This window comes from Leucoraja erinacea, chromosome 18, assembly GCF_028641065.1.
Source record: "Leucoraja erinacea ecotype New England chromosome 18, Leri_hhj_1, whole genome shotgun sequence".
Lineage (NCBI taxonomy): Eukaryota > Metazoa > Chordata > Chondrichthyes > Rajiformes > Rajidae > Leucoraja > Leucoraja erinaceus.
This window is the reverse complement of record NC_073394.1, coordinates 24,290,581-24,315,070: the sequence shown is the minus strand read 5'-3', so window position 1 is coordinate 24,315,070 and position 24,490 is coordinate 24,290,581. Positions and strand designations below refer to the sequence as shown.

Sequence of the window (24,490 nt, the reverse complement as noted above, 5' to 3'; positions counted from 1 at the left end):
AATCAATTTCTTCATAAATTTCTTGGCATGAATTAATAGTCTGGCATTATGGCAATAAAGGATATTTTTACTTTATACTTTTTTTTAAATTGCAAACTATTTATGCTTCAATTCTTTCCGGATTCAAAAAGGACATGGCAATAAAGGATATTTTTTACTTTATACTTTATTTCCATTCAGATCAACATTAACATCATCAGTGTGTGGGAGTCAGTGTATCACCATCAGTGTGTGTGATACTATCATGTCTGAGATTGCATGAATAGTCACTGAATTGTCGCAATAATTGTCATTGGTTGAGATGTTCAGTTTCTGGTTTAGTTTAGTCTAGAAATACAGTGTGGACATGGGCCCTTCGGCCCACCGAGTCTGCACTGACCAACGATCCCTGCACAGTAACACTATCCTACACACACACATACTAGGGACAATTTACACCACGCCAATTAACCTACAAACCTGTAATCTTTGGCATGTGGGAGAAAACCGAAGATCTCGGAGAAAACCCACGGGGTCACGGGGAGAACATGCTAACTCCACACAGTTAGCACCCGAAGTCAGGATCGAACCCGGGTCTCTGGCGCTGCAAGCGCTGTAAGGCAGCAACTCTCCCGCTGCGCCACTGTGTCGGTACGTGAATTTTCAAAATAAGACTATTAATTCATGTTAAATTAATTCAATACGTTAAAATCAATGTGTAAAATGTCTATGCCTCAGCGTTTGAGGAGTCTATATATCACAGACAGTGGGTAGATTGGCAAGCTATTCTCTCAATGTTTAAAGTGTGCCCCAGCTGGAGCAACATCCATTTCTCCCTTTTCCCTTCCCCTCGTCCCCTTCCAACTGTTCTCCTACCTCTGGTTTCACATTTCACACCTCTTTTCAGCTTATCTCCTTATCTCACTCAGTGTGAAGAAGGGTCCAACCCAAAACATCAACTGCCAATGTTCTCCAGACGTTTCCTGACCCATTGCATTTACTCCAGCACTTTCTCAGTTTAAAACTCCTGTTATGCTCAGAGATTTTTTGCTGTAATTTTGTTAGGTTGCAGTTTATTATTTACTCTTTTGTAATATTCGTATATATTACTGCATATAATTAATGTTTCGGAGCGAATGAGGTACTGTATATGTTTCTATCAGTGCATTACATGTTATGTTATTGTGTGAACAGCTGACTATATTTTCAAGTGTCACTATACTACAGTATATTCATTGTGTGAGATGTAGATATTTTGCATTCAGTTCAGTAAAATAGGCGCAATCATACTCAAGTACATGAGTGTAAGAATAGTGGAGTACACATGAGCCGCCACATTTCTGGCACCATCTTGTACCCTTCAAGTTGAAAGTTGTTGAAAATGTTCGAATCTCCCTTGAAACAGCTGGAAAAATATTGTCAAAAATATTTGGCCAACTGCCAAAACAATTAACATGAACGTTTCTGGAAGTTTCTGATTTTAAAATGTTGCATTTCATATAAAAGAATCAAATTATTAAAACAATTGAAATTAAGTTTCAAAAACATTTTAAAACATGAAATAACCTAAACAAACTAATTTTTCAAATACTATTATAGGAATATGGAACTGCAGTTGCTGGTTTACAACAAAAAAAAGGCATAGTGCTGGAGTAACCCAGCAGATCAGATACAATTGCTTACCTTAATCCCACTACATCAGCTCTCCTCTGATGAAATTGATGGAGAACTACAGTACCTATACAGTACTATACTGGGTTGGCAGTGCATGTTCATTGAGGGGATTGACCAGCAGAACTTAAATCTCACACTCAGCCATGAGAGTGGAACACAGGAACACATTTAATAAATGGCTGACAAGCAGTTGCTAGCTTTCAAGATTTCTGTACTGACATAGTTATGCAAAGGTTCCAATTGTTGGCTGCAATGTGGGGAAATCCAGGCTGTTTAGTGCAAAGGTGACATCATTTCCCTGACATATATGTCCCATGGTCATCCTACTTTGCAGAGAAGAGGCATTTTATTATTATCACTGTGTGAGATGACAGTCTCAAGATGCTGTAGAATACAATCCTTGAGTATATTATTAGTGCTCTGTATATTATTATTGAGAATGAATTGTCCATACATTCCACTCATTTTGAGCAAAATTACAATAAATAAATGTCCTATTATTCCCAGTGTTTGTGGGCTCCGTATCTTACTCTCTTCTGTCTACGATACCAAAGTATTATTTACTCCCAATATATAAAAGCCATATTGTTACTGTCTAGTGCACGTGGTCAACATCTTGCTCTTGATGTTTGAAACGTCAGATTATTGCTGTCAATGTATGGGATGATGGTTCGATATTACCATTATGCCTCATTTACATATGTGTAACATAATATAATACGTTGTTTGAGTATGAGATATGGACACAGGGCTATTGCTATCACTTTGTGCAATGTCAATGTTATGCCGGTGTGTGAGCTGCCTATGTTACTAAAATTACATGAGGTGATAATATGTTCCTATCAGTGAAGGGAGTGTCAATATATTACTGACTGACAATATCCTACCATCAGTGAATTAATTCTCACATTTAATCTCATTGCAGCCTTCATCAATTCATGCACAAACAGGATGAACTACTGAGCAGAGGTGAGAGTGGCTAACCTTAATTCTAAGGCAACTCTAGAAGGCAATAATAATCGCAGGAAAACTCTCCGCTAGCCAGACCTTAACTATCTCACACCCCAAAACACTTCCATCATTTACCAGACATGAGTCAGGAGTGTGATGGTGTACTCTGCAGTTAACTGGAAAATTGCATCTGTAACATCACTCGATATCACCCAGTACAAAGCCATAATCTTAATTAGAATGCCACAATCCTACATCAACATTCACTCCTTCCACTAATGACTCACTGTAGGTACGCTATGTCTGTAAAATGTACAGCAATAATTTGCCATGAATTCATCCCCTACACAACTTGGCCACGCCAGCTAAGATGCCCCATCTGCCCCATCTGCGTACCTGTTCAAATGTCTTTTAATGTTGATATGTTCATTAGTAAAATATTTCTGATAGAATATGCGTTAATAGTTTACGGCCATTATGATGTCAGTAAAATATATTGCAGCTAATATACAAGGCACCAGTTATGTGTGGGGTCAGATTTTCTGTATATGAAATGTTTGACCATCAGTAAATGACATGTAAGTTTACCACAATCAGAGTTTGTGATGTTAGTGTGTTACTTACAAATTTGGACATGTCAATCTGTTATGGTTGTTAGAGAAGCCTTAAGTGTACATTGTTTAAAGCCACTGCATGAGCTAGGCTTGTAGGTTATATGAAAAGAGATCATACAGGCATGTATGTGTCTCTTATTATGAGATGTATCATTAGTTAAGTGGACTGTTAGTTTAATGCAATCAGTATGTGACAACTCAGCTTGATACTGCCAGTATACGAGGGGCGAACATATTAGTCAGTCCAGGTTGAATATTTTCTTTCTGTCAGGTTTGCATTTAATACTACCTTTTGAGTGTCAAAACATTGATGTCCTTCTATGTAATGTAAATATATTGTTGTCAGTGTGAGAGCAGTCTATATGCCACCATTACTGTATGTGCTTTCGGTAGCATACTGCACAATTGTAACATGTCGGTGTATTACCAGCATTCCAATACATCGCTGTCAGCATTGGGGGTGTCAGTATATTATGGCTGTTGTGTCCAGATGTTGCAGTGAATATATAAGTTATAGGAATACAGTATGTCCCTGCCAGTATGTAAGGTACCTGCATATTGCTGTCAGTTTGCATGTGGTTCTTGTCTGGGTTGGCATTCTATTATTGTCATCTTACACTAACAGCGTGCAATGGGTCAACAGATTACTGTCAGCGTTTCTGGTGCTTTGCTGTAAATTTGCAAGGTGTCACCATATTATTTACATTCTGTGAGGTGTCAATGTGTACCTGTCTCATTATCCCCTGCCACAATATTACCTCCAGTGTTCAAGAATTAAGGTTATTATTAATTACGTAACTTGTCAGGCCATGTCGGTACATGAAATGTCAATAGATTATCGTCAGTCTCAGAGGAATCAATATATTGCTCGGTGTATATATATTATGATAATGCGTAAGAGTCTTAAATTAAAAGCGTCCATTTGTGAGAGATTTCATTATATCACTGTAAATATATTAAATTATATATTAAATTCAATACATGAGGTCAAGTATATTACTATTAATGCTGATTTATTACTGTAGAGCAAATGAACTGTCATTACATTTGTCTGCTAGCATTTAATGTCAAAATACCTGTCTACATTTAAGGTCTCATTATCTGATGGGTTATTTTGTTACTAGCAGTTTGAGAGGTATCAATATATCATTATCAACCTGTGGAGTGTCAACATATTATAGCAGCATAAGAGGTGTCATTCTATGAGTGACACTATTTCATTTGACGGTTGTCAATATGATAGTCCAGATTTAGGTTCTTTTTGGCCAAAAGATCAGATAGAACTGCCAGTTGGCAGCACTGTATGGGTCAATTCACCCTTGATCTCCGCATCTCCACTTTGCAACACCGGAGGTCAGATGGCAGTGATTCTAGTGTCTGGTCCAATACTGGATTCAGACTTGAATGAGTCCAGGAGCGCAGTTGAGTAATGCTAAGTTGAGAGATTCAATCCATTTCGTATCTGACCCTCTTAGCTTTACACTAGGCAAGGCTATAATGAGTGTGATCCCATTTGTTTGAATTTAAACATTAATTTCGATAGAAAAGGCGTTTATTTTAATTTTAATTAAGACAAGTCCTGTATATTACTTTATCATTTACATGTGTTTCAAAAGCATTCTGTTATAATTTTCTATTTTAATTTCTTCTATTTAACTGACTGAGGCTCAATTGACAATACAGCAACACACAAAATGCCAAAGGAAATCAATGGGTGAGGCAGCATCTGTGGAGGGAAGGGCAGCCAACATTTCAGGCTGAAGAAGGGTCCTGATCTAAAGCATCATCTGTCCATTCCCTTCACAACTACTGCCAAGCCGCTGAGTTCCTCCAGTATTTTCTGATTTGCTCAAGATTCCAGCATCTGTAGTTTCTTGTGTCTCAATTGACAATGGAATTAGGGGGGAAAAAATCACTGGGTGAAGTGGTACTTTGATTCATCGGGTGCAGCAGCATCTAATAGGCAACGTTTCGGGCCGAAACCCTTCTTCAGACTGATAGGGGGTGGCGGGGAGAAGAAAGGAAAAAGGAGGAGGAGGAGGAGGAGGAGCCCGAGGGCTGAGGAAGGGGACGAGACAGCAAGGGCTAACAAAATTGGGAGAATTCAATGTTCATGCCCGCAGGTTGCAGACTCCCCAAGTGGAATATGAGGTGCTATTCCTCCAATTTCCGGTGTTGCTCACTCTGGCAATGGAGGAGACCCAGGACAGAGAGGTCAGATTGGGAATGGGAGGGGGAGTTGAAGTGCTGAGCCACCAGGAGGTCAGGTAGGTTCTTGCGGACCAAGCAGAGGTGTTCAGCGAAACGATCGCCCAGCCTCCGCTTAGTCTCACCGATGTAAATCAGCTGACATCTAGAGCAGCGGATGCAATAGATGAGGTTGGAGGAGATACAGGTGAACCTCTGTCGCACCTGGAATGACTGCTTGGGTCCTTGAATGGAGTCGAGGGGGGAGGTAAAGGGACAGGTGTTGCAAATCTTGCGGTTGCAACGGAAAGTGCCCGGGGAGGGGGTGGTATGGGAGGGAAGGGAAGAATTAACAAGGGAGTTACGGAGGGAGCGGTCTTTGCGAAGGCAGACATGGGGGGAGATGGGAAGATGTGGCGAGTGGTGGGGTCACGTTGGAGGTGGCAAAACTGATGGAGGATTACTTGTTGTTTCCGTTTCCGTTGCAACCGCAAGAGCACTTTACTGTATCTCCTCCAACCTCATCTATTGCATCCACTCCTCCTCCTCCTTTTTCCTTTCTTCTCCCCACCACCCCCCATCAGTCTGAAGAAGGGTTTCGGCCCCAAATGTTGCCTATAACGTTGCAAAGTAGGAGTAAACGGGTCCTTTTCACAATGGCAGGCAGTGACTAGTGGGGTACCGCAAGGCTCAGTGCTGGGACCCCAGCTATTTACAATATATATTAATGATCTGGATGAGGGAATTGAAGGCAATATCTCCAAGTTTGCGGATGACACTAAGCTGGGGGGCAGTGTTAGCTGTGAGGAGGATGCTAGGAGACTGCAAGGTGACTTGGATAGGCTGGGTGAGTGGGCAAATGTTTGGCAGATGCAGTATAATGTGGACAAATGTGAGGTTATCCATTTTGGTGGCAAAAACAGGAAAGCAGACTATTATCTAAATGGTGGCCGACTAGGAAAAGGGGAGATGCAGCGAGACCTGGGTGTCATGGTACACCAGTCATTGAAAGTAGGCATGCAGGTGCAGCAGGCAGTGAAGAAAGCGAATGGTATGTTAGCTTTCATAGCAAAAGGATTTGAGTATACGAGCAGGGAGGTTCTACTGCAGTTGTACATGGTCTTGGTGAGACCACACCTGGAGTATTGCGTACAGTTTTGGTCTCCAAATCTGAGGAAGGACATTATTGCCATAGAGGGAGTGCAGAGACGGTTCACCAGACTGATTCCTGGGATGTCAGGACTGTCTTATGAAGAAAGACTGGATAGACTTGGTTTATACTCTCTAGAATTTAGAAGATTGAGAGGGGATCTTATAGAAACTTGCAAAATTCTTAAGGGGTTGGACAGGCTAGATGCAGGAAGATTGTTCCCGATGTTGGGGAAGTCCAGGACAAGGTGTCACAGCTTAAGTATAAGGGGGAAATCCTTTAAAACTGAGATGAGAAGAACTTTTTTCACACAGAGAGTGGTGAATCTCTGGAACTCTCTGCCACAGAGGATAGTCGATGCCAGTTCATTTGCTATATTTAAGAGGGAGCTAGATGTGGCACTTGTGGATAAGGGGATCAGAGGGTATAGAGAGAAGGCAGGTACGGGATACTGAGTTGGATGATCAGCCATGATCATATTGAATGGCGGTGCAGGCTCGAAGGGCCGAATGGCCTACTCCTGCACCTAATTTCTATGTTCTATGTTTCTATGTTTCTATTTCCTTCGCTCCATAGATGCTGCTGCACCCGCTGAGTTTCTCCAGCATTTTTGTGTACCTTCGATTTTCCAGCATCTGCAGTTCCTTCTTAAATACTTTTATTCATCACCCTGAAAGACCTATAACCAAGCAACAATAGCTTTTTTTTTGCAGAATAATTTGTTTTTACTTCCTATCAAGTGATCTCATCGTAACATTGCCTCAGTTAGATTTTATCTTTTCTATCATGCTCAAGGGAATAGAAAAATAGTCTATGACACCTGTCCTAATATTCTGTCCCAGTGGTAGCATAAAGATAAAGAGCACCTTTGAAAGGATGGTGATATTATTTCACTCACGTAGGTTGCAACAATTGTATGATTTCTCACTGAACAAAAGTCAAATGCGTTGGTTTTGGTTGAAAATCTCAGTTATTTTGAAATAGGTTTACTCACGTTATTAACCGTTGTTATCCAGCAAGCCTCCAAAGTAGTTGTATCAAAGGTATTGTCACAGCAATCCTCAAAGTGGAACCTAACATAAGTGGAAATATGACTCCTGAACTACATTAATGACTGTGTGCCACATTAATGACTTTGTGCTACATTAATGACTTTGTGCTCTGACAGGAATTGAGTGAAGAATGCAATATTTATTTTTCTCGTGGTTTTGTGCAGTCTATAGAGATCAGACTAAGGCCTGTCACCATTTGGAAATGCAGTAACTACATTTCAAATACCAATGCTCATTAATTTGCCCAGGAAATGAATGGGATACTTAGATTCAGAGGAGTCCTTCACTACGTTGCCAAATAATCATTCTTTTTCTTCTACATCGCTATTATCATATCTATAAAGATATGGCCATGTCAAACAGAAAAAAGACCAATGGGTTATTTTAGCTGATCTCAGAAAACATGGACGACACAAATCATACTCACTTGCAGCTATGAAATCTCCTGGAGTAGAAAAAAACGGACCATTTCAGAAATAAATGTCATTATAATCCATTTAAACAATCAAAGGTAGATCTGAAAATCACAATAATACTTGAGTCCTTTGTGTGTGGTCACACAAACGCAGATCCTGGTGGTACTCATAAGAATACAGGATATCAGTTATTGCTACCCACACCATCAATATGTTTTAATAATTTACTATATCCAATTGAAATACTTTGTCCATATAAACATACACATGTGGCCATAATATTTAAATGAACATTGATCAAATTATCTCTGATTCCATGCGTCTGTCTATGTGGGTATTGAGGTGTTGAAAACTATTCTGTGGCCCATCTCTCTCTCTCTCTTTCCCACAGGCTGTCTCGAAAGTAGAGATCCTCTCCTTTTTCTTCTATAAACATGTGTCGTAGATGGTGCTATGGGCAATTTTGATATCCAAAATATTTGTGAAGTTAGGTAAAAAGATTAGAAGTCAAGCTAACACATTTAGCACACAAACTCAGGTGCTAAAAAGGTGCACGAGCTTCCTGCCAAGACCTTCATCCCAAAGCTCATAGATGCTGCTTCTATGAGCCATACTAACCTCAATTATGAACTTCTATGGACCATACTAACTTCAACCATGAACTGTGAGTCAAGAGTGCATAATTGTGTAGGAAGGAACTGCAGATGCTGGTTTACACTGACGATAGATTAAATATACTGGAGTAACAGCGGGCCAGGCAACATCTCTGAAAAAAGGAATAGGTGACGTTTCAAGTCGAGACCCTTCTTTAGACTGAGATTCAGGGGAGATATGAAAAGGTGCAGAACGAATCAGAGCCGGCACCGATGGCCCAGGAGCCCACAATGGTCCATTGTTGGCTGTGGAGGAGGTGATGCTGAAGGAATACAAACAGTGAAACCAGCAGGACGAGTTGGGTGGAGGAGGGACAGAGAGAGAGTGTATAATTGTCGTGTGTACCGACAAGGAACAATTAAATTCTCGTTAGACAAAAATGCTGGAGAAACTCAGCGGGTGAGGCAGCATCTATGGAGCGGAGGAAATAGGCAACTTCTTCAGTCTGAAGAAGGGTTTCGGCCTGAAACATTGCCTATTTCCTTCGCTCCGTAGATGCTGCCTCACCCAGCTGAGTTTCTCCAGCATTTTTGACTACCTTCGAATTTCCAGCATCTGCAGTTCCTTCTTAAACAATTAAATTCTCACTTGCAACAACGTAACAACCCTGTAAACACAATACACACAGAGAATTATAAACAAAACACAAAATTAATAAATTAATAATCATAAAAATACATAGTACAATAACAGAATTTCATAGTTTGAGATTACTATGACCCACAGAAGTTGATGGTTGAAGTCAGTATGGCCCCTACTAGTTAATGGATGAGATCAGTATCGTCCATAGAGGTTCATGGCTGAGGTTGGCACTTAAAGAACTCTCCCCACACTAACCACACCATAGTGGTAAAAAAGGTTACCATGGAGATGAGGAGAAATATGTGAGAGGAGGGGGCATGGAGCATCCCAGTTGGGCTGGGATTGACCTGAGCCATGTGATGTGTATTACGTGTGGCCCCATGCCACTGTGAGGTGTAGGCTTACCAAAGGACCAGTGGCTTCTGCATGCAGATCACAATTTTATTTTTAAAAGGGTTACAGTTAGGAAAGCAGGCTCCAACGAATAATCTAACATAAAACTGGCCATTGAAAAATGAGGCTTGCGATTCGAAAGGGAATCTTTAAACGCCATCTTGTTCCGAATCCTGGGCTATGTGTCCATACTTTTTTTGTGAGTTAACAATGGAGGGCATAGGTTTCCCCCACGAAAGCTCCAATGTCTGCTGGCAGTGGTGGAAATGTGGTGAGCCTTGACATTATTAGCTGCATGACTTGCTATGGGCAAACATCATCAATGTGAAAGCTGAATTGCACCAAGGCATGTCCTTTCCAATTTCCCTTTGGTCACTAATCAACCCTGAAGTGATTGTTTGCACATTCTAACAGGGATTATCAGCATCAGAGAATCATACTGCACTGAATAAGGCCCTTCAGCCCATCTTGTCCATGCTGACCAAAATACTCCATCAAAGCTTTAGACTGTAGAGATACAGCATGGAAACCGGCCCATCGGCCTATCGAGTCCACGCCGACCAGCAATCATCCCATACACTGACCCAATCCTACACACTAGGGACAATTTTACTGAAGCCAATTAACCTGCAAACCTGTACATCTTTGGAGTATGGAAGGAAACCGGGGCAGCCAGAGAAAATCCATGCATTCACAGGGAGAATGTAAAAACTCCATGCAGACAGCACCAATAGTCAAGATCGAACCCAGGTCTCTGGTGCTGTAAAGCAGCAATTCTACCACTGAGCCACTGTGCACCCAAGCTAGTCCCATTATCTTCCGCATAAAGGGATAAAACCTTGACATAAAAAAGCTGGACTTTGAAGTAACCAGTGAGTTGGCCAAATTTATTGCCACCCTATACCTAGTCCACCTGGTCAGAGTTTGAAAGGAGATACTCCATCAATTGTGTAGAAACCCTTCCTGTTAACAGGAGATATGACAACAGGCTATCAGATGGGTGTGTTCAGATCAGAAGCCTTCAGCAAAGAGATGAATGAGGCACTGACAGTGAGCTAAACCAGGCTCCTGAATCATACTCATAGAGTCATACAGCATGGAAACAGGCCCTTCAGCCAACTTGCCTATGCCAAAAAAGATGCCCCATCTACACTAGTCCCACCTGCCTGCATTTGGCCCACATCCCTCTAAACCTTTCCTATCCATGTACCTGTCCAAATGTCTTTTTAATGTTGTTATAGTACCTGCCCTCAACTACCTCCTCTGGCAGCTCGTTCCATGTACCCGCCACCCTCTGTGTGAAAATGTAGCACTCATGTTCCTATCTTTCCCCTCTCACCTTAAACGTGTGTCCTCCAGTTCTTGATTCGACCACTCTGGGTAAAATACACATACATCCTATCTATTCCCCTGGCAACATCCTCAAACTTTTTATCTGCACTATTTCCAGCTTAACAACATCCTTCCTATATCAGGGTGACCAAAACTGAACACAATACTCCAAATGTGGCTTCACCTCAAGGTCTTATATAACTGTAACATAACGTCTCATCTTCTCTACCCAATAGTCTGACTGATGAAGGCCAATGTACCAAAGGCCTCCTTGACCACTTGTGACTCCACTATCAAAGAACTATGTCCTGCATTCCTAGAGCCCTCTGCTCTACAACACTCCCTAGGGCCCTGCCAGTCACTATCTAGGTCTTGCTGGTCTGACTTCTTAAAATGCAACACATCGCACTTATCTGCATTAAACCCCATTAACCATTCCTTAGCACATTTGTCCAACTGACCAGGATCCTGCTGTAATTATTGATAATCCATTTCGCTATCTACAAGACCACTCACTTCAGTGTCATTTGCAAACTTCACCAAGTCATTCACAAACATTGAATATTTTCTAATATTTTGAAAAATTGAAAAATACTAAAAACAGATACATTTTTTAAACTTATTGATATTTAAAAATGAAAACTGAAACCTCTTTGTAGGCTGATTCCGAAATTAAGATGCATGGGAGGCATGGATTAGATTCAGAACTGCCTGACCCTTAGAAGACAAAGAATAGTGGTGGAATGGTGTCATTTTGGCTGGAGGTCTGTGACCAGTGGTGCTCTGCAGGGATAAGTTCTGGGACTTGTGTTGGTTGTGATATATATAAATTATATGGAAGTACATGTAGATAGGTTGATTGGTAAGTTTGGTGACTACACCAACATTGATGGAGTTGTAGACAGTGATGAAGAGTTTCACATGATACTACAGGATATAGATATGGGTGTGAACAGGCAGATGCTGTTTAATCTGCGCATTTTCATTTTGGGAAGTCAAATATAAGGGGAAAGTATACTGTTAATGGCAGGAACCTTAACGGCATTGATGTACAGAGGAATCTTGGAAACCAAGTCCAAAGTTTCCTTAAAGTAACAATGCAAGTAGATAAAGAAGGTATATGATATTTGTGTCTTCATCAGTTGAGGCATTTAGTAAAAGAGTTAGGAGCTGTAGCTTTATAAAACATTGTTTGGGCTGCTTTTGGAGTATTGTAGTGCAGTTCATGTCACCCCATTACAGAAATGATGTGGAGACTTTTGAGAGGGTGCAGAAGAAGTTTACCAGGATGCTGTCTGGATTAATGGGTATTAATTATATGGGAAGGTTGGAAAAACTTGTATTGTTTTCTCTGGAGTGTTAGAAGCCGAGCGAGACCTGATATATGTTTATGAAATTATGTGAGGCATGGATAGGGTAGACAATCAGAGTATTTTTCTTGGGTGGAAATATTGAAAGGTGCCAGAACAATAATTTTGTTCTTAACATTATCACATCCAAGGAACTGATTGTTGACTTCAGACAGGGAAAGCAAAGGATCCATGAACCTGTCTTCAATGGACAAAGAGCAATGGAAGAGTCAACAGCTTTAGGTTCCTGGACGTGCATTTACCCCAAGATCTATATTGGACCCAGCACGTTGACGCAATCACAAAGGGAAAATTCATCAACGCCTCGAGTTCCACAGAGGTTTGAGGAGATTTGGCATGTTGACCTTCTACAGATGTGCTGCAGAAAGCATACTGACTGGTTGCAACAAAGCCTGGTTCAGTCATTATGAATGACCAGGATTGAAGAAGGCTGCAGAAAGTGGTGGACATTGCCCAGTCCATCATGGTTCTTCACTTCCCCACCCACCAAAAGGATCTACAGGAAGCACTGCCTCAAGAATATCACCAAAGACCCATGCCACACTGGCCACACTCTCATCTCACTGCTACCCCATCAGGAAGAAAGTACAGGAGCCTGAGAACCGTACATCCAGGTTCATGAATAGCTTCTTCCCATCAACCATCAGGCTCCTGCACAACCCTAACCATAACCCTACCTTAGCAATGAACTACAGTGGATGTTGCATAGGTTGCCCTATGTACTTTGGCCGTTATGGTCTAGCTACTTAGTGTAATTCATAATTGATTGTATTATTGTTTATTGCATTTTTTTTGTTACGATGTTGCATTAATGTGCCCTTAAAGCTGCAGCAAGTAAGGATTTCATTGATCCGTTCTCAATGCATGTGACAATTAAACACCCCTAGTCGACTTGATTCTTGAAATGTTGGCAGCAACACAGGAAGCTGCTGCTGCTGTCATTTTCCCACAGAATCTGAACGAACATAATATCCCAAAACTGAAAAACAATTGCCAATTTCCCGTCTCTTCGCCAGATTCAAACTAAGACCACAAAATCCAACAAGTGAAAGTACTTACAGCAGCTGGTTAAAAGTGACAGCAAAGTGATTTCTTAGCTTCCTTGATTTTGTTGGGGAAAGCAATGGAATGAAATCATGGAATGGAAGGAAATGGAATGTTGGAATGAAATAGTAGGAGAATTGGTTGGGTGTTGTCGTGATACATCCTCACACTTTGGACAGTTGGTTCATAACTAGCCCACATTACGGTTATTGGTGGCAGGAACTGAGAGTTACAAGAAGCAATTATTGAGGCGAAGTTTGATAGATCTTTGATAGCCACAAAACGCTGGGGTGTCTTAGGGCGTCTCTGGAGAATCTCTGGAGAAAATCGAAAGGTTTCGTAACAGGACCCTTCTTCAGTTTGATTGTAGCAGGGAGAGTGGTGTTAAAAAAAAAGGCAGCAAAAAAGAAACAGGAGAAAATCAGGGCTGGCAACAGTTGACCTCAGGCAAGGAGGTTCTCTGTCAGGCCAATTTTAGGATAGTAACAGGCATGAGCCTAAGTTGTGAACTGCAAGTCTGGTTAACTGGGGGAAGTGTGGGGAGGAGGGAGGTGTTTTGTAGAAATTACCTAAAATTGGAGAATTCAAAGTTCATACCATTGGGTTGCAAGCTACCCAAGCGAAATATGAGGTGCTGTTCCTCCAATTTGCTTGTGGCCTCGCTTTGGCGATGGACGATGCCCAGGACAGAAAGGCCAGAATTGGAATGGGAATGGGAATGGGAATGGGAGTTAAAGTGGTTAGCAACTGGGGGACTTGGCAGACTGAGTGTAGTGTTCAACAAAACGTATCTTTGTATCTTTCACTTTTCCAGTCTATTGATCCTGACTTGAGAGGGTTTGATGGTATAGTTTAGATGAAGTTTGATGGCAAGCTCTATGAAACATGCAATTTGCATTACACAAATAATTCATTAAGTTACTTATATCCCAGAACTACTATAGATCTCTACAGATACTTGAGCAGCACCTGACCCCTGGAATCTCATTACAGAATTATAGATTTGATTTTAACAATGTAATTAGACAGCTGATAGTCAATGTCCTTGCATAATTCAGTCACCACTTTGTTGAAAAAGCAATCCTTGTCAAGGATTTCTTAACGAGCAAAAAGAATAAGATAAATGGAGGAAGGCTGTGCCCACATAAGATAAATGAAGAGAAGGCTGTGCCCCCTACCACTTATCTCAATGGATATAGCTTTAAACAATGGGCAAAAAGTACTGTGAGGAGGTGGGGGCTACTGTAAATAAAATAATTTACTCAGAGAGGAATTACAATCTAGAACTCTCTGACTGAAAGAATGTGGGATGTTGGAGTAGTCAGGTAGTGTTTTCATAAGAAGAATAAATTAGTATATGAGGAAAGATGGTTTGCAATGGGGTTGCAAAGAGCAAGGGACTATATTATAGATGACAAAGAGCTGTAACCCATCTGATGGGCCAAATAGCCTCCTCGTATTGTAACATTCTATTTTACCTGCGATCCAGTGAAAGCACCCAGGGATTTGTGCTTCTGCAATTGCCAGCACTTCTGCTTGTGTAAATTGTGAATGGAAAACCATGTGATGGTGTACTACAACCCCAGCCACGGATTCCAGCATCTTGCTTACAAATATATACAGGTATCCCTACATTTTCGGAAAATTATGCATAAACTCTTGTGTTCCAAAGCTCAAGAATTTTAATCAAAAACATCTAAAAATAAGGGAATGTCTGAGAAAAAAAGTTTCATTGATGGTTATATCCATGTAAGACAATAGAAACATAAAAGTAACCTTACAATGTACTCATGAAATGAAACATGCAAAATGTCTCTTTCCCTCCCCAGTCCAGCCCCTTGCTTCCCAACATCTCTCACTGCCACCCCTTGTTCCATACGCTCAAGATTTTGTAAGTCCATAAGTCATAGGTGCAGAATTAGACCATTCAGCCCATTGAGTCTACTCCAGCATTCAATCATGGCTGATCTATCGTTCCCTCTCAGCCCCATTCCCCTCAACACCTCACCAAGACTCTTAGCAACACCTCCCTCCCTTGGCTTCTGTCAGCCACGCACCTCAGTCCTCGTTCTCACCCCCTCCACTCCCCGCAACCATTCCAGATCTTTCCATCACTGTCCCCTCCCGATCAATTGCTAACATTAAACATTCGTAAAAAGCATTGGAAATTGAGGATGTGAAAATCCATACAAAGAAATTTGTACATCGAGGGATACCTGTACTTGTGTACGAACATAATAATGAAAATTGCAGAAATATTCAACAGAATAATGAGATATGAACTAACTTAGCTACAGGTCTGCAATGTTCCAGCAAAGAAACTTGTAACCTCCCAAATCCATGTAATTCATTCCTGCTGAGATTTTTAGCATGGAAACAGGCCCTTCAGCTCAACGTCCATGCTGACTATTATGCCTCGTCTAAGCTAGTCCCATTAAACCACGTTTAGCCCATATCCCTCTAAATCTTCCCCAGTATTTCACTTACAGTATTTCAATATAACTATTCCCATTGAATAATCTTTACAAGAACCTCATCCAATTTGAACAAAAAAACAGAACCATTTTTATGAACTTATATTTTTCATTTTGACATTTTTAATTTTTTTTAATTCAATCAAAGTGAAGAAAAAAGGTGAAACCATCTTAGGGATGGTGTCAATGCCAAACATTTCCACTTCAGACACAAGATGCGGAGTACAGCTTCCTTTGCACAGGTCCAACAATGTGCCCCAATGTCTCAGAGAAGTATAGCCATGCCCCAACTTGTGTAAGGGTTATGTTCCCTGAACCCTTATGTAAGTCAGATTTTACATGTTGGAATCACCGACTCTTGGCATTGTGGCACTTTCTGCTGCACTTGGCCTTCTGGGTAAGCATTGCAACTATTGCCGGCTTGTTTTCGATGTACACTTGAGTGATCGTACAGTGTTGTGGAAATTACAAACTGCCTTAATTGCACTAGGGACTGAGTACAGAATTGTTTTTGCAAGTTTGAGTTTATGTATGTCGCCTAATGCGTAAGTTGGGGAGTGTTTGTATTGGAGAACAATGGGATGACATTTTCTATTCCTGAATGATAGATTCCCTGGATCAGAATCATTGTGAAGCAGTGAATAATGGTGCCCTTAAAATCATTGAGAATATTTGAAAAGCAACAGCCATGACTAAGACCTGTACAAATATTCGGGAGCGTAAAAAGAAAAGTCAAGATATAAGTGATCGATTGAAAAGGTATAAAGCAGACCAGGAGAAAAGAAACTTCCCCAGGCTAAATGTAAAGGGAAATTGGTGAATGGTAATGTAGCAATGGTACATACTTATACAGGAAATGTAAAGGATACAAATTGCGATTATCTCAATAATGATAAAAGCAAAGTTCTCAAAGATCAGATTTAAAATTAGGAGGAGGGAAAATATTGCAGTAATAGTATAGAAAACAAATTTACAGAGTGTATAAGATGATATATTTATATTAGTTCATCGGTCAGCAAGGGAGGGAATAGACAATTCTAGATGTAATATTGTACAATCAGAATGGGTTAAAAGATAGAAGTTAGTGTGGGTCCCCTGCATGCTGAGACAGGAGAAATTAGACTGGAAAATGAAAGCGTTAGGCAGATATTCTACATATATTTTCATGACAAAGGGCTCGGAGAGCGCCCTGAAGAAGACGGTTTAAAGATTGAATAAGAAGCTGAAAACAAATTAGCAAAAGTACAAATATGGTGACTGAAAAATGGTAAATCCCCAGGACCCGATGACCATAATGCCAAGGTAGCTAACGAAACTGGTTGTCATCATCCAATATTAGATTCAAGAGCTCTTCCCCCAAATTGGAAGGCAGAAAACCCAACTCACTTTTAAGAAAAGGAGAAGGAAATATAGTGTCTACAAACTAGTCAGACCAGTTAGTTGTAGGATAAGCCTAGTTTCCTTATAAACAGAGCTGGATGGCAGGGTTGGGGATGATACCGTGAGGCATCCATGGAATATGGACGAGAAATGTGACCCTGTGAAGACATGGATGGTGGAATATAATGTTATCCTCTTAGGTGGGAAAAGAGTGTTATTAAATGTGAGAGGTTAAAAGATGTTAGTGTTCAGGAACCCATGCAGATCCTTGTACACAATCAATGAATGAAAGTGTGTAAAAATGTATTTACAAAGAGGGTAGTGAATCTCTGGAATTGTCTATTCCAGACGGTTGTGGAGGCTGGATTATTAGAAGTTTTTAAGAAAGAAAAAATTTAATGATAGGTCGGGGAATTGAGGGTTATGGGAACAGGTGCAAAAGAGCCAGTTTGTAGGAGGGGAGCCAGTATATTTCAGCCGTGACCAGATTGAACGATAGGGCAGAAAAACACTTTACTTTGGTTTCAAGAAAGGAAATTAATATCAAGTTAACAAAATCAATACAAGTTGTTCAGGTCAGTTTATTACAATTTAGGAGATGGTAATGAAGAAGTTATGTAAACAAAGACGCAAAGTGCTGGAGTAGCTCAGTGGGTCAGGCAGCATCTCTTAAAAATGAGGAGAGGTGATATTTAAGGTCAGGACACTTCATCAAGTAACTTCTGCCTGGCCTGCTGAATTACTCCAGTGCTTTTTTTGTACTCCAGCATCTGCAGTTCCTTGTGTCTCAGAGATATTGAAACATCTGACTGACAACCATAAGAAAGAGATGGTTAAAGTTGTGATTTCAGAAAGACTGCAATAATAATTACAGTTTTGAAGAATAAGGCATCAAATGCAGTTCAAAGTAAAAAAATGTAAGGTTGTATATTTGAAAATAACATAGATACATCATAAACGGTATAATTTCCATGCAACAGGACAGAAAATAAATAATAGTTTGCAATGAGCATCCATGAAAAGTGGCACAGTAGAGCAGCTGCAACCTTGCAACTCCAATAATCTGGTTCAGGCCTGACCTCCAGTGCAGCCTGTGACTGCATGAATTTCCTCCCTTGCTCTAGTTTCCTCCCACTTCCCAAAGACGGCAGGCTAGTAGGTTAATTGGCCACTGTAAATTCTACCTGATGTGCATAGATGGGCAGTAGAATTGATGGGAATGCGAAGAGAATAAAATTCAGTTAAAGTAGCACTGGTGTAAATAATGCTGGATGGTTGGCACAGACTCTGTGGTGTAAAGGGCCTGTTTCCATATTGACTCTATGACTCAATGTCAATGCAATGAGATAAACCCCATAAGCAAAATAAAAACAGAAACCTTTGCTTTGTAAATTATTCTCCAGAATGCAATGAAAGGACCATAAATCTGACTTCACAAAGGAAGTTTAATTATTCTGTTATATTGTGTGCAGTTTTGGTATCTGAGTGCAGGGAGAATAGAAAAGCAGTCAGAGAAGAGGTTAACCACTAATATCTCAAGTGAAATAAAGGATGGGTAAGACATATAACACATATAACATATAACAATTACAGCACGGAAACAGGCCATCTCGGCCCTACAAGTCCATGCCGAACAAATTTTTTTCCCCTTAGTCCCACCTGCCTGCACTCGTACCATAACCCTCCATTCCCTTCTCATCCATATGCCTATCCAATTTATTTTTAAATGATACTAATGAACCTGCCTCCACCACTTCACTGGGAGCTCATTCCACGCCGCCACCACTCTCTGCGTAAAGAAGTTCCCCCTCATATTACCCCTAAACTTCTGTCCCTTAATTCTGAAGTCATGTCCTCTTGTTTGAATATTCCCTATTCTCAAAGGGAAAAGCTTGTCCACATCAACTCTGTCTATCCCTCTCATCATTTTAAAGACCTCTATCAGGTCCCCCCTTAACCTTCTGCGCTCCAGAGAATAAAGACCTAACTTATTCAACCTATCTCTGTAACTTAGTTGTTGAAACCCAGGCAACATTCTAGTAAATCTCCTCTGTACTCTCTCTATTTTGTTGACATCCTTCCTATAATTGGGCGACCAAAATTGTACACCATACTCCAGATTTGGTCTCACCAATGCCTTGTACAATTTTAACATTACATCCCAGCTTCTATACTCAATGCTCTGATTTATAAAGGCTAGCATACCAAAAGCTTTCTTTACCACCCTATCTATAAAGACATACTGGCCTTGCTGGGGATGTCCACATTAATACATAAAAGGGGTATTGTTTCTACCCAATAATGCACTGTAATTTGATGTTAAAGGACCAAACTAGTATCATGTATTTGAGCACCAACCCCACCAGCATCTGGAGAGTCCCTTCAATGTCATGAAGGGGCAAAGCTGAGAGGTAGAGTGAGATCGAGGTACAGTGAAAAGCTTTGTGTTGCATGCTAACCAGTGAGCCGAAAGACTGTCAGTGATTACAATTGAGTCATCCAGGCAAATGGGCCTGGATTAGATGGGGCAGCTTGATCGGCGTGGACATGTTGGCCTGAAGAGCTGCATGACTCTGGATCCAGGACTGAATTAAAGCACCGAGTGGGTTTCTTCCTCACCAGGCACCCTACCCCTCCTGCCTCAACCCACTCCCGCCACCAACCAGAAAAATAAGTTTTAGTCTATAACCTTTGTTTCTCCTTTAAGATATTGTTCATCTTGAACAAGGTGAAAAATTGGCAAACGGGATATTGTCATATTATTGATTTAGCGACATTGAGGAAGTTCAAATGAAAAACCATCTAACCTGTGCCGACCTCCCTATTTTTATTTTCCATCTAAAGAAACCTGTCCATGCACCCCACCCCACTTCCCGCTCCTCCTCCCCCCCCCCCCCCCCCCCCCCCCCCCCCCCCTCTGTATCCTGGCACACCTAATCCAGTCCCTGGGATTGCCATTCAGGACGTTATTCATATTATTAATATGCAGTTATCTAAGTTGCACGGTATTGGTCTCCAGTGAATTGTGAATTAATTCAATAATATGAACACCATGAAACAACGATAGACAGCAAAGCAATCTGATATAAACATTCTAGGGCGCTTACAAAATGTGGAATTGATTATAAACATAGAGGTCCATCTATGTTATCATCACTGTATTTATCATCAAACGCTTTCCTTATTTTTATTTATTTATTTTTGTTTCTCGCACTGAATGTACACGTCACCCTGTATTATAAATAATTTCAATACAAACGGGAATATCCGCAACATTCTGTATAGCCAACCCAAGTAACTATTATATTGAAACACCTATTTCTGATTGATGTCAGTGGGATATTCTATCCATGAAGGTCATTCGTCTGTAGTTTCTTGGTATAGCGAATCCATGCCAGACCTGGAATCATTCTGTGGATAACCTTGTGGGGCAGGTTTCCTTGTCGGGTAGTGCACTGTTCAGGAACATATGCATCATTCCAGATTCAAGGTCAGACGCTGACACCTCTGTCTGGGCAATGTATCAACCCAAAGGGGTAATTTCCAAGCTGTAAATGATCGGCGTCGGGTGACAGCGTTGCCTGTGTTTTGCGTCTGGTTTCAACAGCCATTCGCCCTTGTTTTTCCACTGCAGAGATTTCGGGAAAATCGGACGTAATGCCAACTACCACCTGCTGGAACATCGAGGAAAACACTCGATACTTCCTGGAAGTCGCGACCTTGTCCCTTGGTGCCACGCTCTTGCATGTCTGCGAGGCAGTAAAATAGCACGCAGAAACACGTCTCTGGTGCAGTCAGAGGTAGATGCAACAGAGGAAAAAACAACGGAACGAGTCAAATTAGACATATTGCAAAGACATCCCAGTGTCTCGGGCGAACCTCCCTTCCAAACGTAAGACTAGATGTGTAAAGGATGGACCCTTATACTCGGGAGGGGAGAGGAATGACTCTGAGGTGTACGCAGTCCAACAAGTAGCATATACAAATATCGCGAATAAACCAAGATATGGAACATTTAGACATGAATCTTTGTTTACATGCTGCCAGCTTGCCTATATACGTTGCTATACATATATGAAAATAAATCTAGATCCGTTTATGGGAGGGAGAATCTGTATGTATATGTGTATATATATACACGAATATATATTCAATGTATGTATTCGTGTATATATATACATATATATTCCTACCATCTCCCTCCCATAAACGGATCTAGATTCGTTCGGAAATCTGCACAATTAACATGCAGTGCGCCAGTACATTAGCAGAAAAACGTAAATTAGATGCGGCACCTCGGTTGATATTGTTAACCAATTTTGCACCGTGCATGTCGCCCCACCAGAAATCTGATTCTCAGCGACTCTAAAATGAGTGTCTTTATTCTTTGGGCGCTAAGGTGTTAAAGTGGTTTGAGTGGTTGTCCGGACGTACAGACTGGCATCACTCTCTAAATCATCTGCAAATCGATAGCCTTCATTTTGAGGTCAACTGCAATAATGAATCACAAGAGCTTATCTAGCAAGAGCAAAACACAAAAATAAGGATATAAAGCTGGAGACGCGTCTCGGTCGCTCTCAGAAGCTTGCAACAATGAATGTTCACAATCTTACATGAAATCTCACAAACTGTAGAATTGCTGAAAATGTACAGTACCATGTACAGTGGGTGTGTTTACTGTAATGGTGCTTGGGTTTTTCCACTTAATGTTCTTGTTCTTGCTATATCTAGCCTGAGTTTACATATAAAAAAAAAACAAAAGAGAAACGCAATGCTGCGATGGGCCACAAATCGTAATATTTCTCATGTATTTTAAAGCAGGACATGGGATTAAAGTGGCGCCTCCTTGATTCTTCTGCAGTCTGTGTGCGCGCCGATAGAATATCAATGAACCCCCATTTGAAACGCACTCCCGTTGCGCGTACTCTCCGCGGTTTCCATCAGTTCTCCGGAATAAAACAACTACGCTTTCCAATAAACTTGAAACCCGTCCAACAAAACAAAACATATCAATGGAACCAACGATTTCAATTCCCGATATCTTAAAAAAAAAATCCCAGCTAAGGAACACCGGGTAGTGTAAAAAAATGGACGTTAGCGCTCGTCCCAACCACACAATATGTGCCAAGCCAGTTGGGTTGACTGTTAGCCCGCGCAGTTTGGGCTATAATCACAACCAACTACAATCTGCAATCTCTACATCTCGCTGTAACAAAACGGGACATGCAGGAAATCAGTTTGATTGTCCTAGAATCACAAACAATGATTCTGCATTCCCGGGCATGGGTCTGATCGGATAAGTCCCCTCTATACCCATCCTCACCATACACACGCTCACCCCCACCCCCCAATCACTGTTACTTGGTTGTTGCCATCGATATCAAGTCAATGGAATATATCCCTTACGTTCATTTTATTCAAGGTCTGTCTAGAAATTGCACCCCTCCCCTTCCTTCCCCTCATTCCTCGCCTTTCGTTCAACCAACAGGTTATTTAGATGTTGCAGCGCTACATTGAGTATTTTGATCTTACCCGCGCGTATTTCGAGGAGTAGGGGTCTTCAAAGAGAGCCCAGATGCGGCGTTGCCATTTTCTCCACCAGCCGGCTTTCGCTCCGGCTTCGGGGGAACAGTCTCCCAGGGCGAGTCGCTTGGTGTCCAGTTCGTCTTCCGAGTCCCCGACCCCGTCTCCCCCGCCGCCGGCGTCACCGTCTCCGCTGTTGAGGTCGGGGGGCTCGAAGCTGTCCAGAGCCTCCTCTGCATCGCGGTGCTGCCGGTAGGTCATCCAGCAACAGGGCTCCACGTCCGTCTCATCGATGCCCCAGAAGGCGATCTCTTCCTCGTACAAGGGTCCGCACACGTCGGCCGGGCAGTGCAGTTTGCCCGTGCGGTAGTAGTTGAGGATGTGAGCGAAGACGCCCGGGTGGCGATCGAAGAAGAACTCGCCCGCTTTGGGGTCGTAGTCGAAATTGGCGAAGGCGCCGGGTTCGGTGAGCCATGCCAGCCGAGTGCCGGGCAGGGTCTTCAGGGTGCTCCGGTACGTTTCGTGCCTAGTCCCGCCCACGTTTATCACGATGCGATCGTTGTCGTCGCCCTTGCCCATCTCCTCGATCAGACATGTCGTGGAGGGAGGTCTCTTTCCTGGGGTGCTGCCGCGGGAGGTGGAGACGTGCACTGGGCTAATCATTCAGCACCGCGGATAGCGGCCAGGCATCTATCTGTCCGCCGCCTTCTCCCCGCCTCTTTCCTCCTCCCCCCTCCAGCGCCGACTTCTCTATCTTCACTCTCTCTCTCTCTCTCTTCTTCCCTCTCCCAACACTAACCACCGTCTCCAGCGCCAGCGATCGGGTCAGCTTCCCTTCACTATCGATCGGTCAGGTGTTGCGTTCACATTTGTCCGGCTTGCTTGCAGGGCCGCCGCTGCTGAAAGGAGGCGAGCGAGAGGACAAGACGGCGCATTGGAAGGCGGAGCTGACTCTCCGCTGGCAACAGCCCTGCGCAGCCGTGAATTCAGATCCTATCTACCACCCCCCCCCCCCCCCCCCCCCCCCCCCCCCCCCCCCCCCCCCCCCCCCCCCTCCCTCCCCTTCATGCACCGTGCTCGGTCCCTCACCCTCACCGATAGAGAGCTGCTCCCACAACCAATACTGCCCATAAATGTTGATGTCTTGCATTCTGTCCTAATCCATGGCATTTTTAAGACCACGTTTAAGATGATAAAAAAAAAGGCATAAGGGTTTTAGGTAGAAGGGGAAGATGACTGTTTGACAAAACCAAGCATAACCACGCCACACACGGTCACTGGTGCATAGACAAACACACACAGTTATCCTCTCTATGCGGATACAGAAACATACACAACATATGGACAAACACGCACTGCATACATGTGTAGACTTATGCCTGTGTGTGAGCATCTACAGTGCCGGCGCAATACACGCACGCATGGCCTTCAAGCTTTTTGTCATTGAAGATATTTTTTTTACTGCTGAATGGAGCCGAGGGCCAATTCCCCAAAGGGATTCCGAGCGCGCCAACAATACTTCTGTTGTCCGGTCCACTGTCGATTATATAGACTCCATATTTCAGAGGTCGTTGCAGTTACTGTTACAGTATATCAATTCCAGTGTCACAAAACAGTATTAATAACTATCGGAAATGGATTGCATGGTGGCATCAAGGGATCCAGACAACATGGTATCCTGTAAAATAAGTCATTTCAGTATCTGAAAGTCATCA

The 24,490-nt window shown here is 42.1% G+C and overlaps 1 protein-coding gene across 3 annotated transcripts in view; it reads right to left on the bottom strand.

Moving 5' to 3' along the window:
- The window catches only part of LOC129705811 (potassium voltage-gated channel subfamily C member 1-like), a 176,213-nt gene extending 152,496 nt beyond the window's left edge, over nucleotides 1-23,717 (bottom strand). For all 3 annotated transcript variants that reach the window (XR_008724967.1, XM_055649639.1, XM_055649640.1), the window contains exon 1: nucleotides 22,785-23,717. Coding sequence is in view for 2 of the 3 variants with exons in the window: in XM_055649639.1 (XP_055505614.1) it covers nucleotides 22,785-23,438 (654 nt within the window). In the remaining variant the exon portion in view is untranslated. The remainder of the gene's footprint in view (nucleotides 1-22,784) is intronic.
- Between the last annotated feature and the right edge of the window lie 773 nt (nucleotides 23,718-24,490).